The following is a 22,401-nucleotide window of genomic DNA, read 5'->3' as shown; positions in this document are numbered from 1 at the left end:
GGACCGGTCTTTGAGGGTGGACATCGCAGAGGGCCGAAAGCAGGAACGTGGCGCCGGAGGCTTCGGCTTCCGGAAAGACGACAGAGGTACTGTGTGTGTGTGCCAGTGTCTCCAAACATCTCCGTCGTTCTTTTATCTGTTACTGCGCTTTACTCACATTTTAGTCTGTTGGTCTGTTGATATTGTGGTCTTTATAGTTTCAGAAATGAGCAATGCTAGGGATCGACGGCACGCTTGTCTGGTCTTTACAGTTGTATCAGGTTTTTTTTACCTCAAGTAATTTCTGCGTTTGGTTTAATAGCCGGATGGCAATATCTCCAACTCAAGAGTTTTTGTTTTTTTTAAATTCAGTAAATGTTCACGATTGCTAATCAACTTACACTGATGTGTAGATCAAGTAATTTTACAATGTACATAGCTCTTTTTATCAGTTTTCAGGTTATCAGGTTAATATCCATTTTGAGGTTGTTGTTTGTACGAGCCGCTATTTTACCTTTTTTCGATTTTATCACTTATTTTATAGAAAATATGATGTAGTAATTCATTTGTAAAACAAAAAATTGACTGAATTACCCTAAAAATTGCAATACCATATAGTTGTTTAATGTACATTCTGTATGATTTCGGTCCTACTGCCAAGCCCTTAGCAGTGCTCAATATTAGTTTGTGCTCTTTTTTTACGTCTTCTGTCACTTATTCTGAGCTGTTCTGCTTTGGTTATATTGCATATGGTGTTAATATTTAATACACTTCTCATGCTACACACACGAAGCATTTCTTAAAGGGATAGTTCACCCCAAAATGAAAGTCGTGTTATTTACTCACCCACCGTTTGTTCCAGCTTTGGGAGTAATCAGATTGACTTCAGTGGTGTTTTTCTCCATACTAATGGAGGCTGTTTGGTTTCTACACTCTTCAGAATAGTTTTTATTTTAGGTTTAGCAGAAGAGAGAAACTCCGCTTGAGGGTGAGGAAATGACAGAATTGATGTTTCGGGGGAACTGTCTCTTTAAGCCTGGCTTCTCACAGTCATTGTTCACCTACATATTTCATCTTCAGATATTTTGGTACTTTTTTCGTACAGTTTTTTTCATCCCTCAGTAAAAACCTCTTTTCTAGCTCCTCTTCCTTCCCCTCTCACAATTGGAGGGCTTTCCTGTCCCTGTCCCGCTGCTGTCTTCCTGTTAGCAGATGATCTGATTGGTTCCTTCACCCTGATCTCAGCTTTGAATTGTTGCCCCTATTAAACCGCCCCTGTCCCTTTCAGGCCGTGGTGGCTCACGTGGGGCCCGAGGAGGGGGACGTGACTCCAGAGACGACTTCGACCAGTCTGGAGGAGGTGCGAAGTGTGAATTGGGCAAAAACCCCAACCCTTGGGGTGTTGGCTCTAGAAAATAATTTTAGCAAAAGGTCTGAAGACACATCTGTGCTATATGACCTCAGACATTCCTTTCTTTGTAAAAAATGAACAGAAAACATCTTTACAATAAATCTAGTCCATGAAATCGTAGTCAGCAAAGGGGGCGTGAAGAAAATGAAAAAGTTTTAGGAAAATATATTTTAATTTATAATATTTTTTTTTTTGCATTGAATATTACAATACAATAAATAAATGGAATTATTATTATTATTTGCGCTATTATTGTGATATATTCACTACCAAGTATGCACTGTAAAGTTATGCATTAGCGGAAGTCATTCTCATCACATTAGTTTAATTTAAAAGTAATAATGTTAATGAAATCACTTTGTTTTTGTGAACCTGTTACATTAAATGTTTTTCGTTCATTTTTATAAACCGAGGAAGCAGTCAAAATAGTGCTTGAAACCTTGTTGATAATAAACCCCAATATTTCATTAAGACTTTATGGAAAGCAGTGATCTTTCATATCTGTGTTTTGGCTTTTTCATGTATTTTAAGTTAATTTTCTGAACATTGATCTCTCGGGGACTCCTCCGTCTCATTGCCATCAGTCATGTCATCAGTGATGTCATCAGTGGAGTCTCCCTGCTTCTGCAGTCAGACGTCCTCCCAGATAAACACTGATCTGGGATCAGACTTAACACACTCCTGCAAAGCTGAAGCACTATGATATATCGCCCAGAGCCTATCCCGGATCAGTGTTTTGGTGTGGGAGCATGATGGACCAGTTACTCACACGCTTTCTTTTTTTTGACAGGATTTAGAGATGAAGACTTCATGGGTGGGAGGAGTCGAGGAGGCGGTCGCCCTGGTGACAGAAGGGGGGCGGGAGGAGGAGGAGGAGGAGGACCAGGCATGGGGCGCTTCAGAGATGGACCTCCTCGAGGAGGCCCGACAGACTTCAGAGAACCCTCCGACGGTGTCACATTTATTCATGCTGAAAAACAAAAAGATACCTTTATACATGTGCTTCAAAGTCAACGTGAAATCTCAATACAGATGTCTGCTCAAACCTCTACAGTGAAAGAACATCACTCTCATATGAGGAAAAAGTTCCAGTGTAGGCAACGTAATGTCTAACGTTAGCCATTGGCTACTAAATTAGTTTCTAGAGCTCAAGTGTCGAGTGCTTGCTATCAAATACACTTTGAAAGGCTTGTCCGAAAGCATAGACTAACATACACATACAAAAACAAACTATACTTTGGGCTTTAGAGGCTAAGAGTAAGTTTTTCATTCACCTGCACTTGAACACTGGTCACTTAACATCCTTACAGAGTCTTGCAGACTTTTAAAATAACTGAGATCATTCAGAATGTAGTCTTTAAGAGCAATGAGAAGACACTGCTGGCTGGTTCTTTCTTTAGTGGGCGGAGCTAATGCTCAAACTTCGATCTCATTGGCTAATGCTCATCCTATTCCATCCATGGCTTGATTTCAGCGAATCCATTCCAGCGAGGCAGATAATGTAATTCATGAGCAGCTTATCAGACCTTAGGTCTGATTTATACAGCAGTAGTAGTAGTATTTTAATAGTTTTATTGAAACACGACCAGCACATTAGTTCTAACATAGTAAATGCTTGATTTATTATAATTTTTTTTTAGTTGTGCTTTCAAATCATATCATATGTGAATGAATCTTTGTAAAAAAAAAAAAAAAGCTTCCATATACATTTAACATTTATTAGCCAATGACCAATCTGTTGCCAATGTGTGTGTAAAGGGTTGGTTTTCTGCATGTAATTGGTTATTAAAAAAAATAATAATAATCTTTGCAATGTACACCAAAGTAAAACAGTTTGTTAATATCAACAATTTGCTTGATGTTAACTAGATCTGTACCATATCACTTATATTAGTGTAATTATTGGCCTTAATTTTTAATATCACCAATTTTTAATAAGCCAAACGACTATTTTAGAATTGTTTAAGGATAAAATGCAACTGAAATAATCTATTAATTAAATGTTACAATTTAATGCCAAATAAGAAATGGATTCAGTTAGAGGCTTTTATATATATATAATTTTATTTTATTTTTTTCGATCCAGTCAATTCCCAGTTGACTACAATTTCTGAAGTAAAACGGGTTGCACATACCATTTCACGTTGACTTTAAATGATGTTTTTGACTCTTGCATAAATTATACGATCACATCTAATGTCTCTATTTCTCATTTTTCCCCAGAGGAAAGAGCGCAGAGACCGAGGCTACAGCTGAAGCCGCGTACAGTGGCAGCTCCCCTCAACCAAGTGGCCAACCCCAACTCGGCCATCTTTGGGGGCGCCAAACCCAGGGAGGAGGTAATTCCCAAAGACAAACACTAAGAGACTGCAGCCTCCCTCGGCGCTCCACAAGGAAGAAAGGAAAGGAGGGAGGAGAGAATGAAGGGGAGGGATACACGGGGAGGGAAGGACGAGGTCCGGGATGAGAAACAACGACGATAAAACGTATCATGCCAACAGGAACGCGATAAGCCCTCTGTCGTCATTCTTAACCTGTTAGAGATGAACAGAGCCCCTGCGAATTCAGATCGCGTGACTATATATTTATTCAATGGGAAAAAAATACAATAAGACCACACCCACATCAATCGATCGTGAACATGATCATGACACTAGCACACACCAATGAGCAGCTCGTGAATGCATGGCAAAACTGTTCAACAATGGTTTCATGTCCACCTTTGCTTCCCTGTAATTAGTGCCTGCTCTGTACTGTAGTTTTCGTCAGGGGAAAGGTCTTTCACATCCTTGGTGAGATCCGAAGGTTTTTTCTTTTTCTTTTTTTTTTTTTTAAGACTGCTCTCTTAAATGGAATGGAAAACTGATTTTAAATGTTTTTGTTTGTTTTCTGGCTTGTTTTATAGCTGTAGGCTAAACTACACGCATCAAGCCCTTTTATCACGCGAATAACGACGACACTGATTTGGTTTGTGCGCTTTTCTTGCGGGGCAGCTAGCTAACGTTTCCACGGTTGACTTTCATAATAGCGTTCACGAAAAGCAGTATTAGGTTGATTGGATTTTGTATTTTGTTCTTTGGATTTTTGACGGACTGCACCTCTATGAAGATTTTTCTCTTTGGTGTGATTTCCAGCAATGGCACGAGCTCCGCCGATTCACGTACCTTCGAACGCACACTGGATTGTACATGTGGTGCTTGTCCTCATGGTGTGTGTAATTTGACGATAAAGCACAACGTAGTCCAGCTGTTAGGTTTGGGAGCCCTGCGTCTTAGATCAACACTTTGCGATCTTCCCGTTCGAGTCGAATTGATTCTGCTGTTGCTTTGTCAAAATGTTCATGTGCAAAATTTGACCGTCTCCTACAGTGGACCCTGTGTAACCATTTTGTTCTTGTTTTATGTTTCCGTTCTCTGAAGAATTAGTATCTGTGTCAGTGTGGCTGCATTTTTCCGGAAGGCTAAACTGGATCCTACTGGCTTTGATCACCATAAAATCTTTCAAAGACTTCAGTGAAATGCAGGCAGGGGCACGAGGTGCTGCTCTCCTCTCGAATCTGAACGAGCCCTCATCCGATTGGCTTAAAAAAGCAAGTGGAGGTGGGGTCTCTAGGAAGGGGGAGGGGCACAGTCTTAACTCCGCCTCTGCCTGTCCTCTCTGGCTCCTCCCACACGCCTCAAAGAACCCAAACTTGGAGGACGGCATCTCCAGGTTGAATGCGTTTAAGGACTTCAGCATCTCTTTCCCTTCCCAAAGTATCTTTTGTGGGTTTTTTTTTTTTTTTTTTTGAATTCGAATGTCCTTTTTATATTTTGCTCTTTAAATTTCTTTTCTGTATTTGAGGATTAAAACGTTGAGCATGATTCTTAATTATTAAACGATTTCAAAGTGAAAAAGTACTTTTTTGAATTCTTGCCTCGTCTTCACGAAAGATTTTCCCACCCTGACCAAATCCTGGCTCATCCAGAGCTTTCGGGAACAATGTGCCACATGTTTCGTTCATTTAGAAGAGCATGCGTGATAGGTTTGGTTGGTGACACAAGGGTCTACAGTCTACAGACACATCCACAGCTTGACGGCAATGTGTTTCTTTTCCACACTCAAAAAAAAAACAATAGTGAAACTATGATCCATAACCGCATCAGTACTACCTTTCCACATGAAGCTTCTTGAACAAAATGAACTGCTTGCACATTTCCACACACACACACCAGGCGCTATAGTTTCATCCAGTGTAGATCTTCATCTAAATACATGTCACAAACCTTCTCTTCGCATTCTACTGGATTTGTTTTCCTACTGTATAATAGAGGTCCGCTGTTTTTCTTTTCATTTTCCTACACTGTTTATGGCAATAAATTGTATCACCTTGCAGTGTTTGAAATGAATGTGTTGAATTAGGACAACAGGATGAATCTATTCTGTGTCCCGTGAAGCTCTATGGTGTTTGAAGGACTGAAGACGAAAAATTCAAGCTAGCAGTTGGTTTCACGCAGGAGTTGTGTCGTAAGCTTCGAGAACACGGTCACAGATCTTGTCATTGCAAGACACGCAGTCTTATCTTTGTTGGGTTAACACAGGAAGTCTTTATTCTCAACATGAGAGACACGTGATGAGTGATTGTTTTGCATATGTAAAGAATAAAAGATTTGATTTGAGGAGACCCTGGCTTTGGGTGTCATGATCTACATGCATGGCAGAAATGGACAGTTTAGGGACTGATTCACCCAAGAATGAAAACAGTCATCATTTATAGTCATGCTCTACTTGTTCTGAACGAGGTTCTCCTTCTGTTGAACACGAGATATCTCATGAATCTTGGTACCAGAACAGTTGATGTTAGTCATCGACTTCTTATGTTTATCCATTGAGTAGAAGTCAGAAGATATCAACAAAATCTTATGGGAATGTATGAAGCATTTATACAGCGCTTTGTGTGTTACTGTATACCCAGAGCGCAACACACACCAGCTACAGGTTATTTAACAAAAGAAAGTAAATGATGACAATTTTCATGTTTAAATGCGTCACTTATGTTTCACCCTAAAAATAATCGTAGTGTTATTTATTGCACTGTGCATTTTTCGATAAGGACATGGGCTCATACAGACCTCAGTCACAGCAGTGCCGTATTTACTTTAGCAGGAATTAAAATAAGACCGCATTTAATGATCACACCGTAATAGTTTAACTTTCCAAAAAACCTTTCAGTAGACAAAAACTCCTCAGAACTCTGGAAGTTGTGTTTGGAAAACGAGGTGATCTCAGGCTGTAAGTCTGTTCCTCAGAGCCTTGTTTGTAAAAACTCAATATGCTGTCTACCCTGACTAAGGTCTAGTACTGCATTGTGAGAAAAATCTAATACATTTTTACACCTATCTCTATTTATATACACATAGGTGCTGGTCATATAATTAGAGTATCATCAAAAAGTTGATTTATTTCACTAATTCCATTCAAAAAGTGAAACTTGTTTATTATATTCATTCATTACACACAGACTGACATAGTTATATTTTGATTTCTTTTAATTTTGATGATTATAACTGACAAATAAGGAAAATCCCAAATTCAGTATCTCAGAAAATTAGAATATAACTTAAGACCAATACAAAGAAATGATTTTTAGAAATCTTGGCCAAATGAAAAGTATGAGCATGTACAGCACTCAATACTTGGTTGGGGCTCCTTTTGCCTGAATTACTGCAGTAATGTGGTGTGGCATGGAGTCGATCAGTCTGTGGGAAAAGTCCCGATCATCCCGATTGCCACTCCGCCCCTGAGGACAGGCGAGTTTGGTGGCCAATTAAGAATCCGACAGCTGAAACCCATGTCTTGCATACGTCTGTGTGTGGTGGTTCTTGAAGCACTGACTCCAGCTGCAGTCCACTCTTTGTGAATCTCCCCCACATTTTTGATTGGGCTTTGTTTCACAATCCTCTCCAGGGTGCGGTTATCCCTACACTTTTTTTTCTACCACATCTTTTCCTTCCCTTCTCCTCTCTATTAATGTGCTTGGACACAGAGCTCTCTGAACAGCCAGCCTCTTTTGCAATGACCTTTTGTGTCTTGTCCTCCTCGTGCAAGGTGTCAATGTCTTTTGGACAACTGTCAAGTCAGCAGTCTTCCCCATGATTGTGTAGCCTACAAAACTACAATGAGCGATCATTTATAGGCTTTGCAGGTGTTTTGAGTTAATTAACTGATTAGAGTGTGGCACCAGGTGTCTTCAATATTCAACCTTTTCACAATAGTCTAATTTTCTGAGATACTGAATTCAGATTTTCCTTAGTTGTCAGTTATAAACATCAAAATTAAAAGAAATAAACATTTAAAATATAACAGTCTGTGTGTAATGAATAAATATAATAAACAAGTTTCACTTTTTTAATGGAATTGGTGAAATGAACTTTTTGATGATATTCTAATTATATGACCAGCACCTTAATATGCCTGAATTTGTAAATATTTACATTTGAATTAATGAGGCTTTTTAATTTTGAAAATAAAAAAAAATTCTCTCACATTAATAGTAATATTGGAGTGTTTTGAGTTTATGAAAATAATGTCTCAATGCAAATTGAGTTGTGCACAGCACATTTTTCAACCATTAGGTTTGGTGGGGAAATATGACCTGGAAAGGTTTTGCAAGATCCACCGTTGCATATGTTTTTCTATTCACGGTGAACGTAATACACCATAACTGATCAACTTTGACCCCTGAGCAACATGACTGTGGTCAATATATCTGGATCACACTCATGCTTTGATGAAAAAAAAAACAAAAAAACAACTCAATGCTTGCTTTATTGTTAATTCTAAGTTTTAAATTGTGGTGTGAAAGAATGAAAATGTTTTAAATCAGTAGGGACTTCAGTGAGTCTCCTTTAGTTTGAAGTGAATGAGGGAACGAGTGTTCACTTCTTTACACACTGAGCTCTACTATGATTATAAACTGAAGAGACTGATAAAAGATCATCTATCACTCAAGCAAAGGGAACAGAAAACAAGGTAGGTTCTCCACAGTAGATTTAACATGCTGTCTTGGGGTTTTCACACAGTTCATTCACAGTCCCTTGAACATTATGTTTTATTTCAGCAGAGGGCGCTGCCTTCTGCCTTAAAATTATATGATTTAAATTCACTTTCTCAGATCACAGGAAGTTGCCTATGTTAATATATATTCACTTTTATAGTTACAAGTTGTTATTTGCACACACACACATGCACAGAAGATAATAAAGAGAAAATAAAACTGATTGTTTGTTATATTTTTATTATGTATCAAATATTAATGCATTTAAGCCTGGTAAGTTGCTAAGGCTATATATATATATATATTATATACACAACTTATTTTAACAAAGAAAATTCATAAAGACAACCATATAATAATACTAATTTGATTTGTATTCAATGGCTAGTGGTTCAGAACTCAATGCGTCAACGTGCGCGTTCTCGTGTTTTGAACTAGTCGACGTGCGCGCGCTCCTACTGACGACTTACCTTGCTAACCGGAGCTTCTCTGCTGAAGTTAATCCAGAACATCAAACCTGTGTAAACTCGAACAAGTTCAGCCATTAAATTAAGAGCGGGTGCTTTGTTTCTCAAGTCTCTTCCTGGTTTCTGTAACTCCTCGGGAGGATTATTGATCCGTTCACAGTTTTGAACGTTTCTGCGGTTTGCGGGCGCTTCACGTCGTTTCAGTTGAGGTGAGTTTAATGACGTCCTGTAAAATGAATAAACGGAGTAGAAATTAAGCGCACTTTATTTCACTCTCACTCACATTAATGTATCTCTCCAGAGTTTTTAACGCTTTAATGTTATCTTCGTCACTACTTTTCGCCTTGAACTCGTTCAGCTCCGTGTGACTGCACTAATACTCTGTAATATGCTCCTAAACTTTAAATGTCTATACAAGTCATCTCAGCTGTATATAATAATCCTGAAATGATGCTCGTATATACTGAATAATTTCAGTTCTGTATTAAGTGTGACGCGTTTATATGCGCGTGCTCGTTTTGCCTTTCTTCTACACGATATGTTTTGGTCAACAAAAGTTTTCTTGTTTTAAAGAGGAAGTTTTAGAAGAGTCATTGTATGAGGAAGATGTGATCAGCAGCACACTGCTTTGCTTCTTAGTGTGTTTTACTCCAAGCGCAGTAAATGTTACTCAGACATGTTACTTGATTTGGTTTCTCTTTATAGATGTCAATGTCTTGAGTTTTCTATCTGTCTCTGATCCTTACACGTCACAAGTCATTGACTCATTTTCAAGGTGAGGACACCAAGTAAACTGATCTCACACTATTTTATCCTAAATCTAGAATTGATATGCTGTTCCATATATGCAATAATATACTGACAGCTGTTCATTTAAATATGATTAATATGGACATGTTTTATTTGCTGAATTAACGTCCATTTAGATATTATTCAGAGATAGAGAGAGAGAAAATGAGCAGACAGCTTTTTGTCTGCCTGTCAAATCATGTGGTGCAACTGAAACAACAAAAACAACAGCATAAAACTGAAATTATGTCATGGAGACTCAAACTTTAAATTATCAGATAATTTGACCCTTTTATGACACGGCAAGCTTAGTTCAAGTTGTAAAATGACATTAAATAGTTTGGCTCCTTAAAAAAAAGATATTAATGAATTAATAATTCATGATATTTGTAAATATGTTGCTTAAGTGATAATGATGAGATATGTTCACTTACATGTATTTATGCTTTAAAATAAAAAATATGTATTAGCTACATCTTTTCACTTGATAGAAACACCACATTGCATTTGTAGAGTCATAAAACTGAAACTTTCCTCAGAGTTTTTCAAAACCAACATGAAGGCACGTGTGTTCTAAACTAGAATTTCAAACTTTAAACATTTAGAATTTTAACTTTTTTTAAAGTTTTAAAATGTTAAGTCATGATGATGATGTCATTATGTCTTGCTGCTGATGTCAGCTAGAACTCTTTCCCCGTGACCAATATTTTTCAAGGTGTTTTTAATTCATATTCTTTTGCTGCTTTACAAACGTTGGCATTTCCCTCAGAGAAGGTCAGTCTGGTCTGTAAAAGTGTTATTTATTTGCAGGTTGGTTTCTCTGTCAGATGCTGAACTTAAACTCTCATTGCAAATAAGTCTAAACCTAGATTCAACAATCTAGTAAACTTTATTAAAGCATCCTGTTTAAATGCTGACGATTGTTACGGGCTCATCACAGTGAATGTGTGTAACGTACACCTTTAAAGCTGTGCAGATTATTCATATCCTTCATCAGAGCTAATGGCTCATTACCATCTCCCTCCGGCCTCTTCTGGAGCGTCCTCCTGCGGTCTCGTGTGTGTGTGTGTGTGTGTGTGTTGTCTGGTCTCCGTGCAGCTCTTGGTGAAGGGTTTGGGTGTTTAATGTGTCCAGTCCGCTGGTCAGTGAGAGCGTTCTGCACGTGCTGCCATGTTTGCTGACGCAGAGTAATCTGAACTGGATGGGGTTTTCTTTTTCAATGTGAATGCTAGTTTGGGTTTCTTTTCTAAAAATGGAAGATTTTGTAGATATAGAGTCAATGACAGACTTTTAAAATCTAGAATATGTTGTATATTAGAGCAGGGATGACATCAATTATCGCTCTTTTAGTCCATTCTGTTTATTCACTAAATGTTATTTGTTGCGCATCTGTCATCCGGTAATCACAACCAACTTTGTGCTGTTGCTTTCAAAGCGTAGTCAGAGTTCTGTCAATTTTATTTTGAAATCAAATGCCATTTTATTAGTCATTACTCAACCAAAAATGAATTATATATATATAGTGAGGCACATTCTGATAAATATATGCATGTTCATTAAATTCTTGATTTCTCATATCTTGTATTTTTGATGACCGTAGGCCATGACTGATCATGAAAACACAATCAAACTCTATTATTTTCATCAGACACCAGTCTGCTCCAGCACTTTCACTCTAGTGTTTGCCGTCAGCACTGAAGATGATTAGATTTAGGTTGCAAATGAATGAAACTGAAGGTCTCGACTCTTGATGTTGTTTTGAGACAGTATTGCTGAAGTGTGTATACTGTGTTATCATGGTAATGAACATGGTAATGATCAAGATACCATATTTTCTGGACTGGCATTTTTTAGTCCAGATGAAAATGTAGGTGCAAGCAAATGTTTAGAATGAAATATTACATCTTTGAAACTTGTGCTATATATATATATATATATATATATATATATATTAATAATAATAATAATAATGCAGAAATCAAGAATGACTGTTTGAAAACATGCAAAGTACTGTTTAACTTCCTTTCTTTCTTCTCCTCGACAGAAATAGAGAATGGCGCAACACCACAACCAGTTTTTTTAACCAGTTGACGGAAAAGAAAGCTAATGTGCCCTCTAAAAATAATAACACCAGTGTCGGCGTATTGTAGTCACATTTGTTTTGTGCTCTTTCACTTGGCACAGTTTGGTAGAACGTGACCTTTGTGACTCGAGACACTCGAATGCAATGTCTAGAGACTTCCATCTGATGCTTTTCTGAGGTCGAGCAAGATTAATGAAACTTTAGAAAGACAAACCATGCACATTAAGACTACAAATCTAAGAGGCTGCTTTAATGTGGACAGTAACTTTATTGTACCGAGTGAATGCTAATCATACAGGTTTTTAATTTCAGTGCTATTTTTGCATGTGTGTTTTAGTCAAGCCTGTTTTGTACCAGCATCCCTTGCTGGAGTAATAAGTCTATGATGGTAGTATTTGGACGTCTGATGGTTTATTATCCTGACTGATTCATTCATCTTATCAGCTCACCCAAACACTGCCCGACCGTGAGAGGTGTAACCATGGTAGAGCTACTGGATCAGCCTGTGTGTGTGTGTGTGTGTGTGAGAGAGAGAGAGACAGAAGGATACAGTGTCATCCTAGTTGGAGTATTGCACAGCTCCTGTGTTTAGACGGCACACAGCCTTTAAATAAATGATGGAAGTGCTACTTCTCCAGCTGAGAGCTTACTGGCTATCCTGACTCACGCTGGAACAACTTTTTCACCTCCAGGGGTATTGATTAGAGCAGAGCGGTCTTGTACGATTGATCGTGTTTGAAGACCTGATCTGTTTCTGTATCTCTGGCCGTAGGAGTGGAGCATGTGGGCCAGCTGCTGCGGCTGGCTCTGTCTGGATGACTCCACCGTGGACCACAGCAGGAGCAGCACACGTCACCAGGCCTTCACCAACTCGGGCTTCAGCAGTTACCCATCTCCCACCGCTCCAGAACACACCTGCAAGGCTTGTGGAGGCCGCTTCGACAGCATAGCCAGGAAGGTAATCACTTCTATACCAACGTTAGTGTAACCTTGTTATAGCAAGAGCTTGTGAATGTTTGGAGTAGTGATGTCAAAAGTACTGGTACTTCAGTAGTACATCAGTAGTTAAATTGATACTTCAGTACTGGTATACAGAGTACTGACAGGTGACTGCTTTCAGATGCCGAACAGTGCACATTAGTGTTTATAATCGCAGCGCTGCTTTGTTTACAGCGGTGACTAGGAGTGGGCGATATGACCAAAATCTTATATCTCGATAACGATATATATCTTGATATAGTTATTTAAAGTTTTTTTTAAATTAAGATTTAATACCCTGGAAGTTTCATAAGTCTTGTCACCAATGTCAATATCAAACTAATACAAGAAAATAAATTATAATTAAATTTTAAATAAATGTATGCATTTAGCAGACGCTTTTATCCAAAGTGATTTGATGCATTCATGCTAACATCTTTTACCTAACGTGTTCCCTGGGAATCGAACCCACAACCTTTTGCGCTGATGAAGCAATGCTCTACCACTATATATATATATATATATATATATATATATATATATATATATATATATATATACACAGTATATATATATATATATATATATATATATATACAGTATATATATATATATATACAGTATATACACATGATCATTAGCATTATTTATTTATTTTTTTCTTGTTCTAGTTATAAAAGTGATTAAGTCAAGAGCAGTGAGAGATTTTCATGAATGTCAGACAAGACGTATATTGGACAGCTTCCTCTTTAAGACCGAATCTAAGTCCGGATCCAATATACTGTTACAGATGTGCTTTCTCTCACAACCGTTTATATTGCCTTAAGACCTAAATGAATGTGTTTATGAGGATTCTTGCATTTGGACGCATATAGTGTTTATGCACTCGTTCAAAGCCAATAAAGTGGCTACACAAACCCTGTTAGCAGATGATTACTCCTCTCACACAGAGACAGAGACAGTGTGCGCATATAGCTCTGTTGGTTGTGTTTCAACGGCCTGAAATCAGTTGTTATAAACTGCAGTGCTTAAAAACACACGCAAAGATTACGTTTTCATAACCACATGCACAGCAAAGTGATGAAATGTATCATTTGCACAGGTGCTCAATTCAGTACATGTACGCTCTCTGTGAATTCACACCCAAAGCACCTACACAGAGCGAGTGCACCACTACAGAAAGATGTTGTGTTGCGTTTGCCATATACATTCAAACAGATGTCAAAATACCCGTCTTGATGAGTATTCACGTAAGCAGTTGAGAAACAAAACTTAAGTGTAACAGTTAGATCCGTGCATGAGGTCTTAGAAACAGCAACCTAAACAGTTATTTGAATAGATTGTGTATAGTGTTTAACTCCCTGAAAAAAAGTAATTAACCGTTCATTTTAGTTGTCTTGTTATTGTATTTGTTTGTGATGTTGATTGTCATTTATCTATTCTTACTTTATTACAAAAAAAAAGGATTGTCTTTCTGAAGCACGCTGACTATTTGATTAAGTATTTCAAATGGACCACATACACTCAATGTCTTTTGAAGGTTTCTTACTTTTTAGTCGGTTACAAAATGTCAGTTTAAACGCCGGTGATATTAGTCATACACACATCTTTATTTATATAGTGCTTTATACGATACAGATTGTGTCAAAGCAGCTTGAGTGTCAAACAAGAAAAACGAGTGAGGACAATAGAAAACAGTCTGTTTATCAGCTGAAGTCAGTTCATTGTTAAACCAGTGACGTCATCGTCCAGCTCAGTTCAAGTTATCTTTCTATAATGTCTGTACAGTCGAGTCAACAATGTTCCCAGAAATGAAGGGTCCCCAACTAAGCAAGCCAAAAGCGACAATGGCCAGGAACCAAAACTCCCATCGGTGACAGAAATGGAGAAAGAGAATACAGTGTTGTGGTTTAATTCCACACTGCAGCACAGGTCAAACACAGAAAAACAAGTAAAGTGTCCACAGAGTGATAGGAATACTCTGTGGACTCATTACTTCAGTATTACTGCATCACTGAATCTGAAACCTTGAAGCCTTGCCAGGCAGAAAAGCCCTGTGAAAAACTGTGTACTAATCTTTTACCACATCCTTTACACTTTTTCTGTCCAGCAGTAAAGAAGATATTTACACTGTGTGTAGAATTGTATTTGTCCGAAAAGATTCAAACCATTTTTTAGTGTCTTATTTTAGGTTACTCAGAAGAAATGAAGTCATACAGGTGTAGAACAAGGTAAACGATGACATAATGTTCATTTGCAGATTATCTTCTATCCTGTTAGCACACATAAATCACACTGATAACATACTGAATGAACATCTATTAGTAATCAAATTTGAAGTTGAATCCAGTTGCAACACACAACAGGTCTAGATGTTCACATGTGAAGGTTCAGTTATTCAGGTCGAGTTTATTCCCGTTCTAACTGGCCGTGTTGCTGGAGATCATAAGGCTGTGCTCACTGTAGATTCCCCTGTGTTCAGTGTTATTAAAAACCACAACTGTCTTAACCTACTGAGAATTTGCTAGACACACATCTCCTACACCTTGTGAGCGGCTTACTAAGGCAGCATCTTAAAGCACTGTAGGGCCTTTCTGTCCTGAATACACTGTACAACAGAAGACAGCCAGAGAGAAACTCTAAAAGTCCAGTATGTTTTTGATATTTGGGAGCAAAGCATCTGGTAAATGTAAAATAATGCTGCGCTTTAAATTCTAGACAGTGCTGTCAAATATGGGAACAAATGGAGCCATCTTGATGCATTATCCTTTAAACCATTATTAACATTGTCAAGCTGCCATACACCCATGATGCATTGTGTGAGCGTTCGCATCCAGCGTGATACCTGTCTGCCTCGCGAGGAGAAGTACCCAGAATGCTCTTTGTAAACTGTGGCTCGAATGGCAGCATGACGCTGCATGTTGATGCCACAGCCATTGAACCGCTTCCTTACTGTAGTGCTGCGGTCACGTTCATGCCATTCCTGCACACACACACCTGACGCAAGAGTAGAGTCACATTGGGATCTGGTTTCCCAAGCAGGTGTGTTTTGACATTATCAGGTTGGAAGTTTTTGATGTCTGAATGCACACTAGTGGGTAGGACATCTACAAAGCACATCCAGTATTGTTATCTGAATAGAGCTCAATAGTGACCACACGGCTTTTCAGCAGAAGCTTATTCTTGCGTCAATACGTATTTCACAAAGTTTCCAAGCCTTAAACCAAACCAACTAGTTCCACAATTAACTAATATTATTACAGCAGTTGATTTGAAGAAAGTATTTGAAAATCGGCAAAATCAATTAGCTATTCATCCCATAACTCATTATAAGCTACTACATTAGATGAATCACAACATTACAAACTTTGATTTAAAGTATGTCAAAAGTGGACAAGAAGATGAAGGTTCAGCACTGTAGTTAATGGATTAAATGAGGGAACAAACTACTGTCCCATGAAGCATTGCAAATGACAAAATAAAAACAAAGGAGAACTATAAAACTATTGATTTAAATGTTAATTATGTATTTTAAATGTGTTCCAAATTATACACAGACATTTAATTATTGTGATATACTCCATTGTTGGAGATCTCTTTGTGGAATCATGGGTAATGTAGTTTTTTCTTATGGCTTCTGAAATAATTAAATAATGTAGCTTCAGCAAAATAATTGATCAACAACCTTGGAACTCACAGTAGGTTTGTCTTTAATGGTGTGTTCTGTAGGTTATCATTAAAAAAATCTGTTCCCCTATTGTTGAGAAAATCAATGGTATATTTTTACTTCTTTTTGCATTCAGGAGGATTGTGGGTGGTGTAGTGCTTCACCAGTAATTTGCTGATTAAAACCGTTTTCTATTAATGAAGCCGGAATGTTCCAATGATGGATTGCTTCCACAGGCTTAGAGCTCAGAAAACATTTCACCTACAGTACGTAAAGGCTGTTACGCACCAAACCAACATGAAACAACTGGTGGCAAAAACCACAAAAAGACCAGTGTTGGCTGACCCTAGTCATGGCCTGAAACAGTAAGCGATTTCTGAGAAAGCTGCTGAAAGTGAATTGGAAGCACCAAAACAAAGTTGTAGCCAATCACCATTAAGAGGCGTGTCCATGAGGGGGCGGAGTTATCAAGATAGAGGTGTTTTTATTATTTAGTAGGAGTGTGTTTGTTTTGGTCATCAACAGCGTTTCTCAGAAATCACTTTCTGCACCTTTAAAGTTAAATATTGAATGAGAGAGAATGATTTCGAGGAGCATATGTTTTTCAGGATTTGGTGCAGTAAATAGTAGTGAGAGGAGGAGGGTGAGATCAGGACTCGAGCCAGCAGCTGTTGCGTATCCTGAACATGTGCACAGTCCATTGCGCAACAGCTCCGACTGAATGGCATTGTGACCTCCAGAACACTTGAGTCACATGTTTATATTTCCTGAAGAAGCTTCCCAGACTCCTTTGGTACAGTATCCAGTACAACTCCGTGTTTGTCGTATATAATGATGTAAACAGAGGATGATGTAGATGAGTGTAGCTTCTGACCCAGCTGTCTTGGTCCGTTGTAAATTGCAGTGTTCTTGATAGCGTTACACACTCCTTACGGAGGATTAGACATTGTGCTCCAGTCTTAACCTGCTGTAAAACTCACCCTCCCATTATTCATTGCAGCACATGTGCATGGACTGCAAGAAAAGCTTCTGCAGCCGCTGCTCCACGCAGCAGGACCTCCAGCCATGGCTGTGTCCCACATGCCAGCGCTTCCGGGGGATCCTGTTCGAGCGCGCCGAGCTGATGAAGCTCAAGGTGAAGGATCTGAGGGACTACCTCCACCTGCACGGGATCCCCACGCAGATGTGCCGCGAGAAAGAGGAGCTGGTGGAGCTGGTCCTCGGCCAGCAGACGCCTACATCTGACACACACATTCCTCCACCCCCAGTGAGCACACAGGGACCCCCTGACACCCCAGTCATAACCGTGAGCCCGCTGGCGGGCAACAGCACTACTGAACTGGGACCTCAGACTCGAGCAGAGGAAGATGCACAGGTAAACACTCGATCAGTGTCAGACTAACTGTCCCACATCATTTACTACTTGGTCAGTAGTTTGGAATAATTAAATGTTGTTTTTTATTTGATCTATTTGATTAAGGAATACAGTAAAAGCTAAGGGTGTTACGATGACGATACGATGCATCGATGTCACACGTAAAATATCGATGTCTGCAATGTAAATAGGAACCTTATTTGGCACGGTCCAGATTTTCACATAATGTCCGTCTATGCATTACCACCAACGCATGCATTCTCACTCAAACTCATGTTTCATGTATAAGGACTGCCTGAAGGCACAAGGTGAGCATAAAAGACGCTCGGGATTGTTTGAGGAACCGTGTGAAGTCTTTAGCGCACATCTGAAGCGCGTGCACACACACAGACAGCCACACCGTGCAAATACTACATTGAGCTCTCTTCCAATACAGACAAAAACAGAAGAAATACAGACAAAATTACATCAAAATCGCACGTTTTGGCGAATATCCTAGTGAACACAGTCGGTTAGGCGTTATGTGTCGGTTATGTGTCTTAACATAAACGGTTCAGAAAGAAAAGGCATGGGTGTCAGTATATTAAATCCTTGCTTTGTATCGCTGGTAATGAGAATCGATATCGTATCGTATCGTGCCGGTAAAAGCAGTAACATTGTGAGAGATTATTACAATTTAAAATAACCATGTTCTATGTGAATGGATTGTAGAATGTAATTTATTCCTGAATTTCCAGCATCATTAGTTTCACTGAATGTGTTGATTTGATCAAGAAACACTTCTTATTATTACCAATGTTGAAAACAATATTTATTTTTGGAAACAGTCTATTTTTGAAACCCTTTTAACTCTTCTTGGTTTGGTTCACACAGCTTTAAAATGATTAATCTCGAGTCACTTTTGACACAGACTGTCTCTTAAGAACACTACAGAGTGAGTTAGACCGAGACCGCAGCGGTGTTAAACTGTTGGCTGTGACCTTTGACCCTTAGAGCTTGGCTGAGGCGACAGCTGAAGGCGAGACGGCCGCTGAGCTGCAGGAGGAGCAGGAGTCGCAGGTACCTCCTCTTCTTCTTGCTGCTGCGCTGTCTGGGAGTCTCTGTCTCTCATCTGCAGTGAAAGATTTGTCCTCTTGGTGATTCATGAGTCAGTTTAGCTGCTCTGAGCGTGGGAAGAAGCCTGGCTGCAGGCTGGGATGAATTACCGCTGCTTCGAGTCTACTCTTTCACACAGTTCTTCAATAAACCATTCTGTCGACTAGAGAAAGATCTGGATTAATCCATTCTCAGAGACTGAAGCAAACGAGACATTCGTTTGAAAGCTGTGGCTCAAATGAACGATTCGCTCCTTGGTCATTTCAGTCTGATCTTGAGAGAATGTCTCAAGTCTCAACTCAGCACTGATGGAGCTAGCAGTGCTAGTGTGGAAAGCAACAATAAATGGAAGCAGCAACAGATCTTGTGACGCGCATTACAAAAAACAAAAAAGAAAGAGCGCTGTGGTTGGGGTTAAACCGGTTTTAAATCACTAAAGTGAAAAGAATGACGATAATGATGGGTCTCTGATGTTTGCGTGCTGTCTGTCTCTGTGTCAGTCCTCAGACTCGGAGGAAGTGCTGGCTCCGGGGCGACGGGCGTCTCTCTCTGACCTCCGATCAGTGGAGGACATCGAGGATCTGAGCGTCCGGCAGCTGAAGGAGATCCTGGCCAGGAACTTCGTGGACTATAAGGGCTGCTGTGAGAAATGGGAGCTGATGGAGAGAGTGACGCGTCTGTACCACGACCAGAAGGACCTGCAGAACATGGGTAAAGAGTTTGGTGTGACCTGTAGGCTTGACATGTTTTTGGGGAGTGATGTGGTTCAGTTCGTGCCCTGGGCAGACATGACCACAGCGTGTGAAGTAAAGCAGAAAGCTGTAGTATTACTGTTGATGACATTAACATGGACTGTGTTTTGCTTTTACAGTGTCTAACGCCACAGAAGGCACAGGTGGGTTGATTTCTTATGACCTCAAAGAGAAGTTAATAGTTTTCATTAATATTCAGTGCCTCATGACGTACTGACACGAAATTCAATAGATTAGCAACGGTCGCATTGTCCCGTCCAGTGTAGACAGACATTAACTGTCTACGAAGTTATTGAGCTTTAATGATACAATCATCAGAGCATTGCTGATGACACGTTTCTGTGTGTGTGTGTGTGTGACTGCGTGTGTGCGTGCATGCCTGTGTTTGTGTGCGTGCGTGCGTGCGTGTGTGCGTTTGTGTGTGTGTGTGCGTGCGTGCGTGTTTGTGCATGCCTGAGTGTGTGTGTGTGTGTGTGTGTGAGAGAGAGAGCTGGGGGAAGAGAGTACGAGTTTTTAATAATAATACAATGTTATTTTGTGACAAATTTAAATAATTAGTTTTTACCTTGTTTATTATATTAATTAGCTTGCTCAGTGTATTTGTGTGTTTGGTTCTTCTGCACTCAAAGGCTGTGATAACAGAAATCGCTTGGCGAAGTAAAAATGTAATGCGGTCGAGACCTGTCTGGAACTACTTCAGCTGTGCGTCTCCTTGAAAATAATCGCACGCCTTAGAACATTCGTCAGCCAATCAGAGTCAAGAATTCGTCAGCCAATCAGAGTCAAGCATTCGTCAGCCAATCAGAGTCAAGCATTCGTCAGTCAATCAGATTCAAGCATTCGTCAGCCAATCAGATTCAAGCATTTGTCAGCCAATCAGATTCAAGCATTTGTCAGCCAATCAGATTCAAGCATTCGTCAGCCCCGTTGTGTGTGTGTGTCTGTTGTGTGTAGGTGTAGGTGTGTGTAATGTAGTAATTTATTTTGTATGCACTGCATTTTTGCACGTTGGTTGTGCCACATGATTTTAATGACGATCCCTAACCCTGAATGAATTATTATTTTTATTATTTTAAAGACATAATAAAAGACTATGCCAAACTAGTGTTTTTTTGTTTTTGTTATTTGAAAAGAGGACATTTTGACTTAACTCACTCGCAAAAATATCACAATTACATAATAACAAAACTAAAGAGGTTCTCAAGTAAACGTATAAATTGCGTTTGTAATGTCCTGACAAACATGCTGCTGACTGTGATTGGTGTGTGGTGTTGTGTGCAGACGCTGGCGCTGGGACGGCCGTGGACGAGAGTCTGTGTAAGATCTGTATGGACTCGCCCATCGACTGCGTTCTTCTGGAGTGCGGTCACATGGTCACGTGCACGAAGTGCGGCAAGCGCATGAGCGAGTGTCCCATCTGCCGACAGTACGTGGTGCGAGCAGTGCACGTGTTCAGATCCTGAGCATCCCACAATCCTTCCCTGAGCAATAGATACTGTAGAAAACCGTCAGGTGGCCTTTAATTCATGCACGGTTATCCTGTGGCACTTTACACAATAGCAAATAAGATCTCTCGAGCGATAACTGTACTGGCTTCAGTTTAATTCTCTTCAAGTGACTTTTAAAGTGTGCCTTCTGGAAGCTTCTCATTCCATCCCTGTCCGACTTCACCTGATCAATCTCTCCAGATCTCAGGCCCAATCCAAGTCATGACTGTCAAGAATATGTTTTCATGCACACAAACCTTGATCCAACCTTGGTTTTTAGTGTGAAAAGTAAGTAGAGCTGCAGTGTGAAGGGGGTGTTTCAGTTTCAGTTTCCTGCAGGAGTTGCATTAGCAGCACTTTAGCCTCATCAGCGGAGGAGATATGAGGTGAACATACCTCCACCCTCTTCTTCACTTCACCAGCGCCTCTCTGGACCAGTAAAGGCCTGCTGATAAACACCAGCGCCTCTCTTCCTTCAAGCGTTTCAACTTCACCAGCATTGACTAGTGCTGTTCTTAGGAGGCTTTAACATCAGTATCTCACAGGAATATTTCACTCTCATGTCACTCCAATCTCATGCTTCCTGATTTATTCACTGTTAAGAAACACACACACACAGAATATACTTCATAAACTTCATTCAGGCACATGTTGATAACAGAAATGCCTTGTACGTGAGGCTTGACACATGTGAGGCATGTTTTGTGACTAATCATGTAGGAAGTGAATATATCTGACTGCAAATGAGATTTTAAATATGTGGTGGAATGATTTCTGAAGACTTGGGATTCAGCAGCGTACAGGTCCTGTGGACTTTTATAAGAATTATCATTATCATTTGTTCTTTTGTGGAGCTTTGTAGTTTAAATCACCATCTGCTTTAATTCTATAGAAGCGGGAAACTTGAACATTCTAATATCTCCTTTTAAAAATACAGGCTTGGATTGACATTATGGTGAATCATTTTTATTATAAAATCAGGTTACTTATGTTTTATTTTCTAAGGAAATATCTGCATTACTTTGTTTTCCCATGGATGCCTGGCATCTCTCCGGTCGCCATGTTGAGAGAAATCCTCTTGATTGTGCCATCACAAAGAAGCACAAAGTCATTTTACAGACTTTTAAATTAAATGTTCAAAACTGATCTAAAGACCCATCTTTATTTGACCCTCTAACTTTAACACTCACTATTCTAACTCTATTCTTAAAAAAATCTATTCTTTTTATTTATTTATTATTTAAAAGCCCTTGTTAGTGTACTGTGTTAAGCTAACTGAGAC

The 22,401-nt window shown here is 39.4% G+C and overlaps 2 protein-coding genes across 6 annotated transcripts in view; both read left to right on the top strand.

The window, feature by feature from the left end:
* The window catches only part of LOC113061403 (eukaryotic translation initiation factor 4H-like), a 15,128-nt gene extending 9,075 nt beyond the window's left edge, over positions 1-6,053 (top strand). Inside the window, exons 4-8 of one of the 2 annotated variants that reach the window (XM_026230469.1) lie at positions 1-86; positions 1,268-1,339; positions 2,181-2,342; positions 3,614-3,729; positions 4,810-6,053. The exon at positions 1-86 is cut by the window's left edge and continues 8 nt beyond it. In XM_026230469.1, the coding sequence (XP_026086254.1) occupies positions 1-86; positions 1,268-1,339; positions 2,181-2,342; positions 3,614-3,729; positions 4,810-4,815 (442 nt within the window). In that variant the 3' untranslated portion in view covers positions 4,816-6,053. The remainder of the gene's footprint in view (positions 87-1,267; positions 1,340-2,180; positions 2,343-3,613; positions 3,730-4,809) is intronic. The other variant, XM_026230470.1, reaches the window with a different exon arrangement.
* Positions 6,054-8,853: 2,800 nt separating this feature from the next.
* LOC113061402 (E3 ubiquitin-protein ligase rififylin-like) lies at positions 8,854-22,299 on the top strand. Of its 4 annotated transcripts, XM_026230465.1 has the most exons (8): positions 8,855-9,102; positions 9,599-9,668; positions 12,538-12,723; positions 17,411-17,785; positions 18,779-18,844; positions 19,381-19,591; positions 19,752-19,775; positions 20,914-22,299. In XM_026230465.1, the coding sequence occupies exons 3-8, from the start codon at positions 12,547-12,549 to the stop codon at positions 21,093-21,095; spliced, it is 1,035 nt and encodes a 344-aa protein (XP_026086250.1). In that variant the 5' UTR covers positions 8,855-9,102; positions 9,599-9,668; positions 12,538-12,546; the 3' UTR covers positions 21,096-22,299. The 4 variants fall into 4 exon arrangements, with proteins under 4 accessions (XP_026086252.1, XP_026086250.1, XP_026086249.1 ...); XM_026230464.1 differs by lacking the exon at positions 9,599-9,668; XM_026230467.1 differs by lacking the exons at positions 9,599-9,668; positions 19,752-19,775 and having other exon boundaries at positions 8,854-9,102.
* The last annotated feature ends 102 nt before the right edge of the window (positions 22,300-22,401 follow it).

The sequence above is a fragment of the Carassius auratus genome, chromosome 43 (assembly GCF_003368295.1).
Source record: "Carassius auratus strain Wakin chromosome 43, ASM336829v1, whole genome shotgun sequence".
Classification (NCBI taxonomy): Eukaryota; Metazoa; Chordata; class Actinopteri; order Cypriniformes; family Cyprinidae; genus Carassius; species Carassius auratus.
The sequence above is the reverse complement of the archived record's forward strand: the minus strand, read 5'-3'. Positions and strand labels throughout refer to the sequence as shown.